The sequence below is a fragment of the Marmota monax genome, unplaced genomic scaffold (genome assembly GCF_021218885.2).
Source record: "Marmota monax isolate L192 unplaced genomic scaffold, Marmota_monax_Labrador192_F-V1.1 WCK01_AAM20220418_F8-fsc00010, whole genome shotgun sequence".
Lineage (NCBI taxonomy): Eukaryota > Metazoa > Chordata > Mammalia > Rodentia > Sciuridae > Marmota > Marmota monax.
The window spans coordinates 5,015,704-5,029,230 of record NW_026692321.1 but is presented as its reverse complement, the minus strand read 5'-3'; the positions used below and the strand labels follow the sequence as shown (position 1 = coordinate 5,029,230).

Below are 13,527 nucleotides of genomic sequence, written 5' to 3'. Positions count from 1 at the left end.
TGCCTTTTGCAGCTCAGAGGTGTTGCTCAAGGACCTGGGAGATACTCTCAAGAACATAACGGTCCATAGAATAAGACCTCGGTCTCCAGACGTGGGAGGACAGCATCTGATAATTCTGTGAAGCAGGGAGGCAGGCTGCCAACCAACCAACACAGCTGGCCTGGTCTCCCGGGCACGGGACAACCCCGAGTACTTCCTACTTCTCCGACCCTGAGTCCCTGTGCGCCCTTGCTTGCTTTTACTTAGCTGGCTTTAAAAAGGGCTAATTCTGGAGGCCACACACCTGGGCTGTGAACTGGGCGTCTCCCCCTACCGCTGCGGGGAGACACACCTGGATGTGCTATGGTGGGAATGGTTGCCTGGGTTGTTTTCCAGGGACCTGATGTCCACTTTTGTCAAACCCACCAACTCTCTTCACTTGGGCTTGTGCGGGTGTTTGATGGGTGATGTTTTGATGCCAGGAGGCCCAAATCTCCACCTCGAGATCATGCTAACCTGACACTTCCTGAGCACAGGTCCCATAAGGAGTTGGATCACACACAGAGACCACTGGTGACTTCGCCTGCAGAGCACCTTCTCCCCCCCCCACCCCCCCGTCAGACCACCCACTTCTTTATCTTATACGAATCCCCAAACCCCATCCTGGGGGAAGTAGATTGGGACTTGGGTCTCTGCTCTCTGGTTGGCCTCCTTCTTACAAAACGGTTGCTTGCTTCGGTGATTGGCACGTTGTGCAGCAGGAGGAGTGGGCCTGGCGGGTAACCTCACCAGCTGGGTCTCTTGCTGATTTTCCTCTTTACTAGCAACATTCATTCTGGTCAGCTGTAAGGTGCTATCTGCCAGGTGTCCCCACTGTGAAGTTGATTTTTTTTCTTAATATTTTTAGCTGTAGATGGACACAATATCTTTATTTATTTATTTTTTATGTGGTGCTGAGAATTGAACCCAGTGCTTCACACAGGCTAGGCAAGCGCTCCACCACCGAGCCACAGCCCAGCCCTGCAGTTGCTCTTTTTTACTTTGTGATTTATAAGTGTTTAGAAGGGAGTACTTTGAAATTACGAAAATTCCTCATCAAAATTTCTATTTGTTCATGTACTAATGTGTGTCAATATGGAGCTGTGGTAGTCTGTTTTGTTCAGTAAGTGATACGTGACAATCATTTATTTGTTTTGAGGCTCCAATTGTCCTAGCCTTAGCCTATTATTTGAATGCTTGTGTCCCCACAAAATTCATATGCTGAAATCTTAACCCTCAGGGGATGCTATTAGGAGGCGAGGCTTTTGGGGGTGATTGGGTCATGAAGGTGGAGCTCTCATGAGTGGGATCAAGGAACTGCAAGAGGAGGCCAGAGAGCTGGCCTTTCCATCATGTCAGTACACAGCAAGAAGCTGCAGTCCACAATTCAAGAGGGGCCCTTCACCAGGCCCTGAGGGCGTCAGCTCCTGAGGAGGTAGGAATCAGCTTCCCTTGTTACAGACCATTTTGTTTTGTCTGTTCCTTTACTTTGTTGTGATGCTGGGGGTTGGACCAGGGCCTCATGTATGCTAGGTGACAGCTCTGCGCTCAGCCTCACCCCAGCGCACGGTTAGAGCCCCTTCAAGCCTGATCTTAGTCCCCTGACAGGCTCCCATTGCTCTTTGAGCCTGTCCTTGCTTCCTGGCTTCAAAACATGCTCCTGACCCCTGAGTACTGTCCCGGGCCTGACCTGGAATCAGCCAAGGGAGCCCGGGAATCCAACAGTATTGCTAGAAGTGTCCTCAACATGCGGTACCCCACCCTGAGCCCCCGTGGGCCATGCCATGTCTGCCCCCACACGGCACCCCATCTCAGCTGCTGCTCAGAGCGCTGCTCCCCCCAAAACTGCTTCACGTGTTCAGACTCTGGCAGCTGGTGCCGGGCTCCCGCCACCCAGCTGGGCTCCCTTCCACAAGCTCGGCACCCCTCCCCCACACTCAGCTTCCACGCCACGTGGTGCTCCCCCAGGACATACACCCTTCACCCCGTTGGATCTGACACCGTGCCAGCTTGTCCTGCCTCACTTCTCAGGCTCTGACACCAGTACCAGTCTGTCCCCTGTCCCCTGCATGGTCCCCCTCTCCACTCCTTTTGGCTGGCCGCCCAAGCTCCTGGGTGGGAGGCCTCCTGGATGTCCTCTCTCCTCTGCTGTGCTCCAACACCCCACTCTAGGCTGCTGTGTCCCCCAACCAGGATGCAGAGGGAAGGAGAGCTCATGCAGGAGCTGGACAAGGTGAGCCCACGCCAGCCAAAGGCCGTGGAACCTAGGGGCAATGCCTCACCTAAAAGCTTTGGATGGGATTTTGGGGGAGGGAAAGAAACAGCGTCATTCTTAGTCAAAGCTGGAGGCTGGTGCACGAAGCTCTACCAGCAGGCTGGGGGGCCGGCTGAGCGCTCGGTGGGCGCAGACATCTTCTGACCTAGCACTGGCTTTCAAACCTCAGAAGGCAGAGCTCAGGAGTGGGACAGCGACTGGCCTGCCACCCAGCTGGAAGGCACCATCCAGGCAGCCCAACCCCTAGGCTCCGGGTGACTCCCACCCTCCTAGCAAGGCACTTAATTCCCCTGAGCTCTGGGGGTCTCACCCAGTGCCACGCCCCTGTCCCATCATGCCACACATGCCATCGCCGCACCCCTGTCCCATCATGCCATCGCACACTGCCCTTGTGCAGCAGGGGAGTCTCTGCAGACTTCCATTTGGATGGAGTGGTTTCCACCCATGACTGTTCTTCCTTCTGCTTCCTGTCACCACCAGGGCCTGCAGGGCGATGGAGGCAGGGTTGGGGACGGTAGTCATGGGAACCGAGGAGGACAGCAGAGCTAGAGTCTCAGGCTGGAGTCCAAAGACGACCTGGCCCTGTACAGGGGCAGCCCCTGACCCTCTGACTAATGCTGTTTGTGGTTCTTTTCTCACGCCAAGGGTGCTTAGTGGTGGAGAGCCCAGAGTGCCAGGGTAGGGACTGGGGCTGTGGACTTCTGAGGTCCTATTGAGGGTGGTCTTCCTGTTGAGGGCCTGGCTCTGGCCTGGGCCAACCCTGCCTGTCTCCAGCTCACACTCTGATCCTGCAGCTGGGTCTTGCTTAGAGTGGAGCCCCCCAGCCCCTGCTGCCCAGAGCAAGGAGAGGGAATGGGGCAGGAGGTCTCTGTGCCAGCGACATGTGACTCCTGTAAACTTCAGAGGCCTGGAATCATCTGGAAGCCAGAGCTGGAAGTCGGGGAAAGGTCACAGTGTCTGCCAGCTGTGGGGCTGGGCGCCAAGGCCAGCAAGAACAAAGCAGTGGCTGGCCAACTGGGCCAGACACCACCCAGGAAGGCTGAACATACCTACAGCCAGGCCTGGCAGCCCGGTCTCCCCGGCACTCAGGTCCACTGCAGTGCTCCCTGCTTCTGCCCGACTGGGACTTCTCCAGGTCCCAGCCCTGGGGTTCCTAACAGGGGTGTTTCTAGAGCTGTTGCTGGGTACAGAGAGCCAGAGCGGAGGACCTGGGTGGACAGGGAGTCTGGCCTCCACACTGGGCTGACGTTCTCCGAGAGACAGTGGCAGAAAGAAGAGATGCGGATGGCCTTTTCCTCCCCTGGCCTGTGCAAGTCAGGCTGCAGCCAGGGGCCTTGGCAGTGTGTCCAGAGGGCATCTGCCAAAGGGGAATAGATCACTTGCCTCGCCTGTCCAGGCATGTGCCCTTTTGTTCCACCTTGGCCGAGGTGCCCCGTCCTCCTGACTGCTGTCGAGGCCCAGCCTCGGGCCCTCCCTGTGGGGCGCTTAGACCTGTTTCTAGACTTGCCAAGCACATGCTTACATGGGGTCCTGAGAAACGCTTCCCAGCCCCGGTACCTAGGACAGAACAGAAAACCTCGGCCCTGTACCCCGGCTGAGCCCACCTGCCTGGGATAGACGGGAGGCACAGGCAGAGTAGGGAGGCAGGAGTGGGGAAGCAGGAGAGGGGCCTGGAGGGAGCGCAGGGTGGGGCCTGGACCCCACTAGCCAAGCATGGAGTGAGGGCGCAGCCAGGGAAAGAGAAGGGAGAGAGCCAGAGGGAGGGCAGCTGGCCTGGTGGGCTGCGGGTCAGAAGTCCAGAGGTAGGCAAGGGCAGAATTGTGACCGTGGGGACTGGAAGAGGCTGAATCTTAGAGAAAGGATAGCGTCAACTTTGGACGCAGGTGGGCTGGAGTGAGTGATCAGTCGGAGGGAGACAATCGTGTTCAGGTGAGTAGATCAAGCTTTCCAAACAGCTGAATTGAGGTATAATTATGTACAACAAACTGCTCCTACCTAAGGTAGGCAATTTGGTAAGTTTTGGTGAGCTTCATCTACACCAGAAACTAGAGTCATGACCAGGATAATGGACATCTCCATGGCTCCCCAGGGACTTCCAGTGCCCCTTTATAACCTCCCTCCTGCCCTGGCAACCACTGATCTCTGTCACGGGAGATGGCTGGGTGTTTTCCAGGGATTTACGTGACGGGTGCTGTTCAATACAGACCTAGGTTCAGAGGTATGCTGGCCTCTTGAGCTCAGCATACTTATTTTGAGGTCCATCCTGTGGTTTTTTGTGGTGTGCAACGTTGCTTCCTGGACTGCTGAGTCCACCCCCTTCTCCAGCTCCCCAGGGGCTTCTGAAAGCCAAAAGCCCACAGCCGTGGTGAAAACCAACGGCCAAAGCGGGCAGGGGGCGGAGTGCCCTGAAAGCCTCACCCCAGAGCTGTTGAAACTTGACCTGTTGCCTGGGTCTCTGCTGCCCGGCTGGTAAGGCCGCCTTTGTTTAACGGACTGGGGATCACCCTGTAGTCTCCAAGGGATCTGTCAACTGTTTGGCAGAAATGGTGCCCACCTCTGTGGCTGCCTGAGGAGGTTCGACAGCTGGAGCAGGAACTAGGCTAGCCCAGGGGCTGAAAGAAAAAACTAGGCAACGAGAGGTGCACAGGTTCTTTGAGAGGCCCCACCACACCCTGGGAACCCTGAAGGCCATGCAGTCATAGGGCTCTGTCTGTGCTCAGCAAAGGCGTGAGGTGGCCCTAAGATCCCCCTCTGTGGACCCTGAGGCTCTGAGCAGGGAGGAAGGGGAGCCTAAGGCAGAGTGTTTCACTGGCCTGTTAAAAGTGTGGCAGCCCACTGGGGCCCCCTCCCACACTGGGGGACTTGAGTGTTTACAGATGTCTGTGCAATCATTAGCCATCACCAAGCTAACTGAGCAAGACTTTGGGATCCAGTACACATGGAATAAGAATTCGTTCAGAAAAGTCACTTGTGAACAGCAATACAGACCTAGAAAAGGGAAGAATTCTGATTTCCAGAGTAGCCATAGCCATTCCACGTTATTCAGAATGTCCAGTTTTCAAATGAAAATTACAAGACATTCAAAGAAGTGAGAAAGTATGGCCCACGTACAGGTTGGGAAAATGCCAGACATGGGCTACTGGACAGACATTTAAGTATTCAAAAGAACTCAATGAAAACGTCCCTAAAGAACTGGAAATGTGAGAAACATATCTCACCCTGCCCAGAGCCTCTGCCCTCCTCTTCCTCATCCCAGGCACTGGAAGCTGCTAGATGCGGCAGCCAGATTGGAGTCAGGCATAGGGGACCACCAGGAGTCGCCTCAACCACCCAGCCCCACCCAGAGGGAGCTGGGCAAAGCAGCCAGTCGGCTGGGCCTCTGAGGAAGCGGCTACTTCAGACAGAGGTCCGGCCCTGCTGGAAGTCTTGGCCTGGGGACCTGCTGCTGGGAGGATGGACTTCAAAAGAATAAAGTGGAAGAAGGGTCAGGTGGGAGTGGGTGGAATCCAGGAGAGGCCTCTGTCTTCACACAGCCCCTACCATGAGGGCTGTGTGGGACAGTGTGAGAAGCTGGCTGTGCCTGTGGGGGTGTGCGAGTCACTAAGCCCCTAAGCCCTAGGCTCTCGGAAGTGTAGGCCAGCTTTGCCCCGCCCTCCCTCAGCGGCTGCCTGGAGAGGTCCTGGGGGTACTCTTGCCTTAGCCGTGGCCCCAGCGCGGATGGCCTCAGGGTGTTTGCTCACTCTTATCAACATCCCAGCCCTGCAAACAGAGATGAAGTGCCCCGTGCGGGCACCTGGTAACAGGGCCATCTGTGCTGGCTGCTGGGCACACCTTGTGCTCCATCTGCACTGACAGGGCAAGCAGTCCACTGTCCTGCTCAGTTAGCCTGGCCTGACAGACGTGGGAGGGTGAGGCCAGGGGAAATTCAGCCTCCTGGGAGTTAGGAACCACCGCAGAGAGAGGGCCTGGGGCCCAGGGCCAGGCAAGGGCTGTGGCAAGCAGGGCTTTCACTTGGGCCACTTCTCTCACAGCTGGGCAAACTGACCACTCATAGCACCTACCAGACACTACTAAGATAGGGAGTGGGGAAGATAGCCTGCTCACCCCCAAAATCAGCAACCTATGACTGTGGGTGTATTGGTCTGGGTGCTCCAGAGAAACAGAAATAATAGGAAAATAACTCTATCTATCTATCCATCCATCCATCCATCCATCCATTTATCCATCCATCTGTCATCTATCTATCTGAAATAGAGATAGGTGGTGAAGGAGGTTTGGCTCACTCAATTATGGAGGGAGAGAAGTCCCACAATTTCCCACCTGCTCACTGAAGACCTAAGGGAGCTAATTTAGCCTGAGTCTGAAGACCTGAGAAATGGAGGGAGGGAAAACCTCCTTTTTCTCCCTGGGGTGTTGGTCTGGGTTCAAAGGCCTGAGAACCAGGGGCACGCATGTCTGAGGGCAGGAAAAGGGTGTCGCAGCTCAAGGGAGCGTGAAGGCGCCCTTCTTTGCCTTCTTGCTCTACTCAGGCCCTCAAAGGACTGGTGGTCTGCACTGGCGAGGGGGTCTGTCTTATTCCTACAATTCTAATGCTAGTCTCTGCCAGAAACATCCTCACAGACACAGCCTGAAACAACGTTTTACCAGCTACCTGGGCATCCTTTAGTCCACGTCTACCCTGTCACTTTACCACCCATCCTCATACCTAAATGATACACCCATTCTCCTACAGCCCAAACCACTAATCCCTACCCCCAAGGAAAGGTTTCCGTCTTTTCTATTCTGATAACCTGTAGCACCAAGATATCAAATTAAGGATACTTCAGTACTGTTAGAAAGTCAATAGAGTTACATTACATGAAACAAGAAAGAAAAAATTAAAACAAAACTTGCTTCATATGTGAAAAGACACAGTGTCTTCCTAACAAGGAGGAAACATGGCGATCGCGCTCATTCTCACGCCTGGTCCTGTGACCACGGCTGGTGTTCAGCTCCTTCTTCTACCCATTCTGTATTCCTGCTGCCTTCAGCAAGTGCCTCCAGGTCACGCACCTCCCGGAAGGCCTGGGTGGGCAGGGCGCCTGGCCACCTGTGGCCCTACCTGGATTGGGTGGTTTCCCATCGACTTCATCATATCCTGGGCATAGGGCACAGTGACCTCCTGTATTCAGACATACTCCCACCTCCCTGCTGCAGCCTGAACCGATGCCCCCAGACAACACCATAACTCAGCCTGTTGACTCAGAGGCACCAGGAGCCCAAAGCGGCTTGGAGCCAGTTCAAACTTCCAGTTCAATGGAATCAATGATGTGTCTCCTGGAAGAAGCTCTCCTCCCTCTGGAACTAAGACAACTAGGCTAGCAGAGCATGAAGACATAGGAATAGGAAGCAAAATTTTTCAGTAGGTCACTGGGGGTAACAGTGAGCAGTGTCCCGTCCCCACCCCCTTGTCTCTTGGACCTTGCAGCCTCTGTCGGATGCTGGCTCACAGCACGCACAGCTTCCTGGAGGAGCCCCTATAAGGTGTTGCCAGCTAGTTGCATTCTGAGTCTTCTACAGTCTTGGTGGAACATTCCACAGTTCCACCAAGCCTGCTTCAGGATGGTAAGGAAAGTTGCAAGACCAGAGAATTCCACAAGCATGTGCTCTCTGCTAAACAACTTTGGCTATGAAGTGAGTTCCTTGATGAGGCACTTGTCAGGTCCATGGATGCTACTTTTGGCAGAAGCATTGCACGCAGGCAAGGCAAATCAAATCCAGATTGTCCCAGAGAGGAAAAGACATTGCTTCTTCCATAATGGAAGGAGTCCAATGCAATCAACCTGCCATGTTGCTGGCTGATCACCCCAGGAAATGGTGCTGTGTCAGGGACTCATTGTTTGTCTCTGCTTCTATAGATTGGGCAGTGGCCATAGTCAGGTCAGTAGAAGGCCATGTTGCTCAGCCTATGCAAAACCTCCATTCCTGCCATTATGACCATTTTGCTCAAGGGAGGTAGAAGGGCTGATACTGCTGTTGGAAGTCACCACCATTAAGGGCGGGAGGTCAGTTCCATTGGGTTGGAGAGACCTTTTCCACTGGCAAACTCATCAGCATTTAGGGGCTCTGAGTCCTCATTCCAACTTAGAGGACCCCATTTCTTCTGTCAGCACTCTCACATTGATGGCAGACACTGTGCAAGGCTGAGTCCAACCTGAGTTGTGCCACGAGGTTCTGCATGGTTCCAGCCCTTCCAGTCTGCAGCTACAGCTCTCCTCCAAGGCACTCCTAGACGCTCAGGCTTTCATGTGGCACTAGACGCAGGAATCTGAATCCCTGAGCACACCTTTGGCTTTGAGTACTTTGTCCAGAAACATGAGGACCAACCAACCATCATTATATTTCTTGTTTTTCCAAAAATTTTTGAAAGTCTCATACAGTCACTTAGCTCTTTGTTCTTACCAGCGGTTAATTAGGAGTATCCAATGGTCATATTTTGCATTTCTCTATAAATAGCTCATGCCGTGGACTCCAGTGTTCTCTTTAATACTGGAAATGAAGTCATTAGCATCTTTAAATCTAATCCAATTAGCCAATTCCACAAACCTCCCTCCTTTGGGAAATTCTCAGTGCTCATCTCTGAGTAGGACTGGGGAGGTAGGAATTTCTTTCTCAGAAAACTCTTCTCATGGAGCTGTAACTTTCATTCTAATGGCTAACTGGATCTGTTTTCTTAGTTTATTTATAATGAAATAAAGTCTGGTTCAAAGGAAATGTGAAGCGGGTGGTGACCAAGGGGTTCAGGACCAAGGGTGTGTTTGCATTTAAGAAAGAAGAGACTTCATCATGAGAGGAGCTGTCCAGGTGCTGCTCTGGAGGCCTGGGCACCAGGGAGGGATCAGGAGGCAGAAGTCAGGTCCCAAGCCAGGCTATACCACTGACTGTGACCTCAGGTGGGGTGCAGATGTTGCCGACACTGGAAGCCAACGAGACACTGCTTCCTTCACAGGGGGACTGGAGCGATGGGAATGAACATGGCACATCTGGCCAGCGCTGATACCGAGGTACAGTCCAGCTTGCCCTGCCACGCAGGGACTCGGCTCAGCCTGCCCCCTCGATGCCTACTCACCAGAGCTTGTTGTCCCTTGAGCCACCTTTCTATGAGCCACTAACTATCTCTTTGGGACCAGACAGGCAATTTCTACCTACCAGCCCTACTCTGTGGACTATTGGTCCAACATCCACCCAGATGAACTTCTGAGCTTGGCACTTCTACTAAGTCTCTTGCAAGTGACTGGGTTATCTGTCACTCACTTCAACATTACCGAATGGTTTCCTGAGCACCTACTACACGACTATCATTGGTTGGGTGTTACGAGATCCACAGGTGACAAAGACATCCATCTGACCTCCATCTGAGGCTGGGGAGGACAGGCAGGTGTCCCATCATGATCCTAAGCAGGGACAGCTCAGAGGGAGCCTGGGCCAAGGAAGAGGGTAAACCCTGGGGAGGTCAGGAGGTCACACCTCCAGGGCAAAGGTGGCTCTGCAGAAGTCAGAGACAGGGCCCAGGCCAGGAAAAAGTGTCCCACAGACCAGCTGCTGCCAGGGTCATAGTTCCCTGTGCTAAGTTGGACTCTGCAGCCACTGACAGATCAGGCAGAGGCTGGGCTTCTGGCCCAAAGAATAGAATGAAAACTCACAGATGTGATGGGCGGTCTACAGGGAACGGACTTCATTGATTGGACTGTGTTCATTAAAAGTATGTTTCAGTGTCTCTCACATTTAGGCCCTGGATGACCTGCTCAGGACAGTTGTTTAAGAAATTCTCATGAATTAAAACATTATTGGTAGATTTTAAAACCAATGAAAGGACAAAGTTAAGCCGAATAACAGGAAATGACATATTACGAAATAGACATATAAAATTTAATCCCTTTGGTTTAAAACACATTTGCAATGACAAAATTAAAAATAAGACACAATCGATTTCATTTCATAAAACAAAATATAAAATATTGTTATGTGACCCGTGTCCCATGATATCTTAGAAAACCAGCAATTTAGTTCACATACTTCATTAATATTTGAACCTCTGAAGGTAACTATCAATCCTACTCATACAATAACCTATTCTAGTTCCCTGAACCTAAAGATACCCGTGATTTGTTATAAAATTACATTTTAAGTACTTCTGTGTATTTAAACATGTGTACAAAATGCTCCCCTGCCACAGTAGTATAATCTCATAAATTCATGAATGCTTTCTAAAAGTAGTTAACATACAAGATAATCAAAGCTTAAAGGCTCTGAAACATGGTAAGAACCATTTCTTGTAACAGGAAGAGGAGGAAGGAATCCACTTGGAGCTACCCTGCTAGCTTCACAGTGCTCACTGCCCAGGAACACCCCGACACCCGCCCACACAGCAGTCACGGTCGCCTTTAACTTCACTTCTGAACAGTGCAGACACCCACAGAGTAAGGTTCTCAATGGCAGATAGGGACTTTTGTCGTTTGAGAAGGTCTTGCTATGCTGGGGAGCAGTGCTTGTGTCTGGGAAAACACAGCGTTCCCTCTGCTTAGTCCACATTATCAAAAATAACTTAACCTGTTGTCTATGAAACTCTCTAAGGTAGATCTTACTGTGTATCTTCACCATCTGTACATAGATACCATTATTTATATATTATATATTTATATCAGACACGTATATACACATTTACAGACACACACCTTCAAAAAGATATTGCACTTATATACAATGCAGCTTTATCTTAATGCATTTCACACTGTGACCCATTTAGGTTCTTCCTAAGACAGGCAGCTGATATGTCCAAGGAAGTTGCAAAGTAAGATTCCAGTAACATGCCTTAGTTAGTAAACATTTAATGGGGGACGAGAGGCTGAGGGAGGGGCGCACCCCTTTACTGCTCAGGGCAGCCGGAGTTCAACTGAGGTCAGGCAAGAGCACAAAATCCTCAAGCCACGCATACTGCTGTTCCTGACCCACTAGTGCACAGAACCACTACTACTGTAGAGTAGACAAGGCAGAGATCTCAGTATTTTGATAAATAAGAAGGTAGCAGGCACCCTAAAGGCTTCCAGAATCTGTTAAATCCTAGAATAAAATTTTCACTTTTAGTCCTAAGTATTTTAGAAATTCAAACATCATGATACATGGATTTTTCTGTCAACTGAAAAATGTCAACGTAATACATTAAATGCAGGTCCACTGCCAACTCAAAAGCAATCCCTTCCCCTGACAGCCACCTGCGTTTGCAAGGTGGGTGTCCAGGTCCCTGCAGTGGGCCAAACATCTACGTAACATCTCCATCGACCTCCCAGGGGGCTGCAGGCCCAGGCCTTAGATCTCCGTCAGAGTGAGCTTGTATGATCCCCCGGCTTCCTCAATCTGCAGCTGGAAGGTGTCTTCATTGGAGTAGTGCTTCACAATGTTGTCATCCATGTTCACCAGGATCCTGGGGAGGAGACCAATCTGTGTCAGCGTTCCTGGCTCTGGAGTGAGACCTGGGTTTAATGGCACTCGCTAGCTGTGACACAGGCAGGACTATTAAACTGCCCCATGCCTCAACTGCCTCACTGACGATCACAGCCCACTGTGACAGCTGTCAAGTAAGCCCTTGCTGGATGCAAGCACACGGGTGGAGACAGGAAGAGGCCTGTGGATTACTGCCTCCTGCCCGGGGCACTCATTCAGTCCACGGCACCTAGTACACAGAACAGGCCTGCAGAGCGGCACTCAGTGGTCCAGCTTCAGAACACACATCGGTAAAACTCATCTCCACAACCCGAAGCCCCAGCTCCCAGACAGCCTGTCCTCCCTGGCAGGTTATCCTCAGAGTTTAAACAAACTACTGCTAAGCCCAGCACGCCCACAGAAGCACCTAGAGAATTCCGGTTAGGACTTGGTTTAGAACTAAGCCCCCAAATTTTTACGTTTTTTCCGTGCAAAACGGCACAGACACTGAAGTAAAATAGAACTAAAAATGTCAATTTCTGGACCTAGAAGCAATGTTATACAACTTGAAAATGAGACGTGGGGCAGACAAAGGCTCTGCAGCCAGCGGACTCTGGGCTGAGTCGTGGCTGCACTGCCACCAAGCTGCGTGATCCTGGCCACACCTCTCAAGCCCTCTGAGCCCGAGGTGCCTAGTCTAGGGCCGCAGGTAATGACACCATTCAGAAAGACACCGTGAAAACCAGATGCAGCAGCACGAGTGCCCACTCTGTGCCTGGCTCCCTCACGACAGCGCGCAGGGAACGGAGGAGCTGTGTTTGACATCCCTAGCCAACTTCTTTTTGGCCTTGGGGTGTGCGCTGTTCACCGCTGCTACATGTGGGAAGAGTAGATACAAATTCTACTTGAAAAACAATCCACAAAAGTGGACTTCAAGGTACATCATTTTTTTTAATATATATATTTTTAGTTGTAGTTGGACACAATACCTTTGTTTTATTTATTTATCTATATGTGGTGCTGAGGATCGCACCCAGGGCCTCCCACGTGCTAAGCAAGCGCTCTACCACTGAGCCATGACCCCAGCCTGAAGGTAGATCAACTTTAAGTAAATAATTTGGTGAGAAAAACCACCCTGTGCATTAGTGTTTCTGGCTGTTTCTGAAGGGAACCAGTAAGTGTGTGACGGAGAGGCGTGCACAGGGCCCCACTGCTCACCCTTTCTTGCACTTCTTGAATATTTTCCCAATCTTGTCCTGGGGAACATCATATTTGTCTGAGATCTAAAAGAGCAGACAAAAATAATTTCAAAATGTTTTCACAACTTTAAAAAACAAACAAAAATCCACCACACACACACACATATACCCAGTCACTCGATTTCCTTTTTTTCACTTGATTTTAGCCAAAAGGCCAAAAAGCAATTCAACTACGTGGAGGAGACCCAGCCAGGTCCTCGGGGAGAGGGGTGGGCGCTGTAGTGAGGGTCCGTGGTATCCCCCTAATTCACACAGACGTCAACAGGCCAACTGAGGGGGAAACGTACACCCAGGACAAGGTTGGTGAATTACAGGGTCATGGTTGGTTCTTTCTTAGGCTTTATTTTCATAGAGCAGTTTAAGGCTTTTAGGAAAAAGGAACAGAAAGCAGAGTTCCTGCGCATCCTCTGCACGTCCACACCGCCCATGGCTGCTGCGTCTGGGCTGTCTCCAGAGTCCGCACCCAAGCCCACCGTTCACCGGAGCAGCGATGCCCTGCCCTGCTGTCGCACTGCT

At 51.6% G+C, this 13,527-nt stretch overlaps 1 protein-coding gene across 4 annotated transcripts in view; it reads right to left on the bottom strand.

Moving 5' to 3' along the window:
- Positions 1 to 10,187: 10,187 nt before the first annotated feature.
- Grhl1 (grainyhead like transcription factor 1) overlaps positions 10,188 to 13,527 on the bottom strand; it is a 48,315-nt gene continuing 44,975 nt past the window's right edge. For all 4 annotated transcript variants that reach the window (XM_046441246.2, XM_046441244.2, XM_046441245.2 and 1 more), the window contains 2 exons: positions 12,971 to 13,035; positions 10,188 to 11,753 (listed from right to left, as the gene is read on the bottom strand). In XM_046441246.2, coding sequence (XP_046297202.1) covers positions 11,639 to 11,753; positions 12,971 to 13,035 — 180 coding nt within the window. In that variant the 3' untranslated portion in view covers positions 10,188 to 11,638. The remainder of the gene's footprint in view (positions 11,754 to 12,970; positions 13,036 to 13,527) is intronic.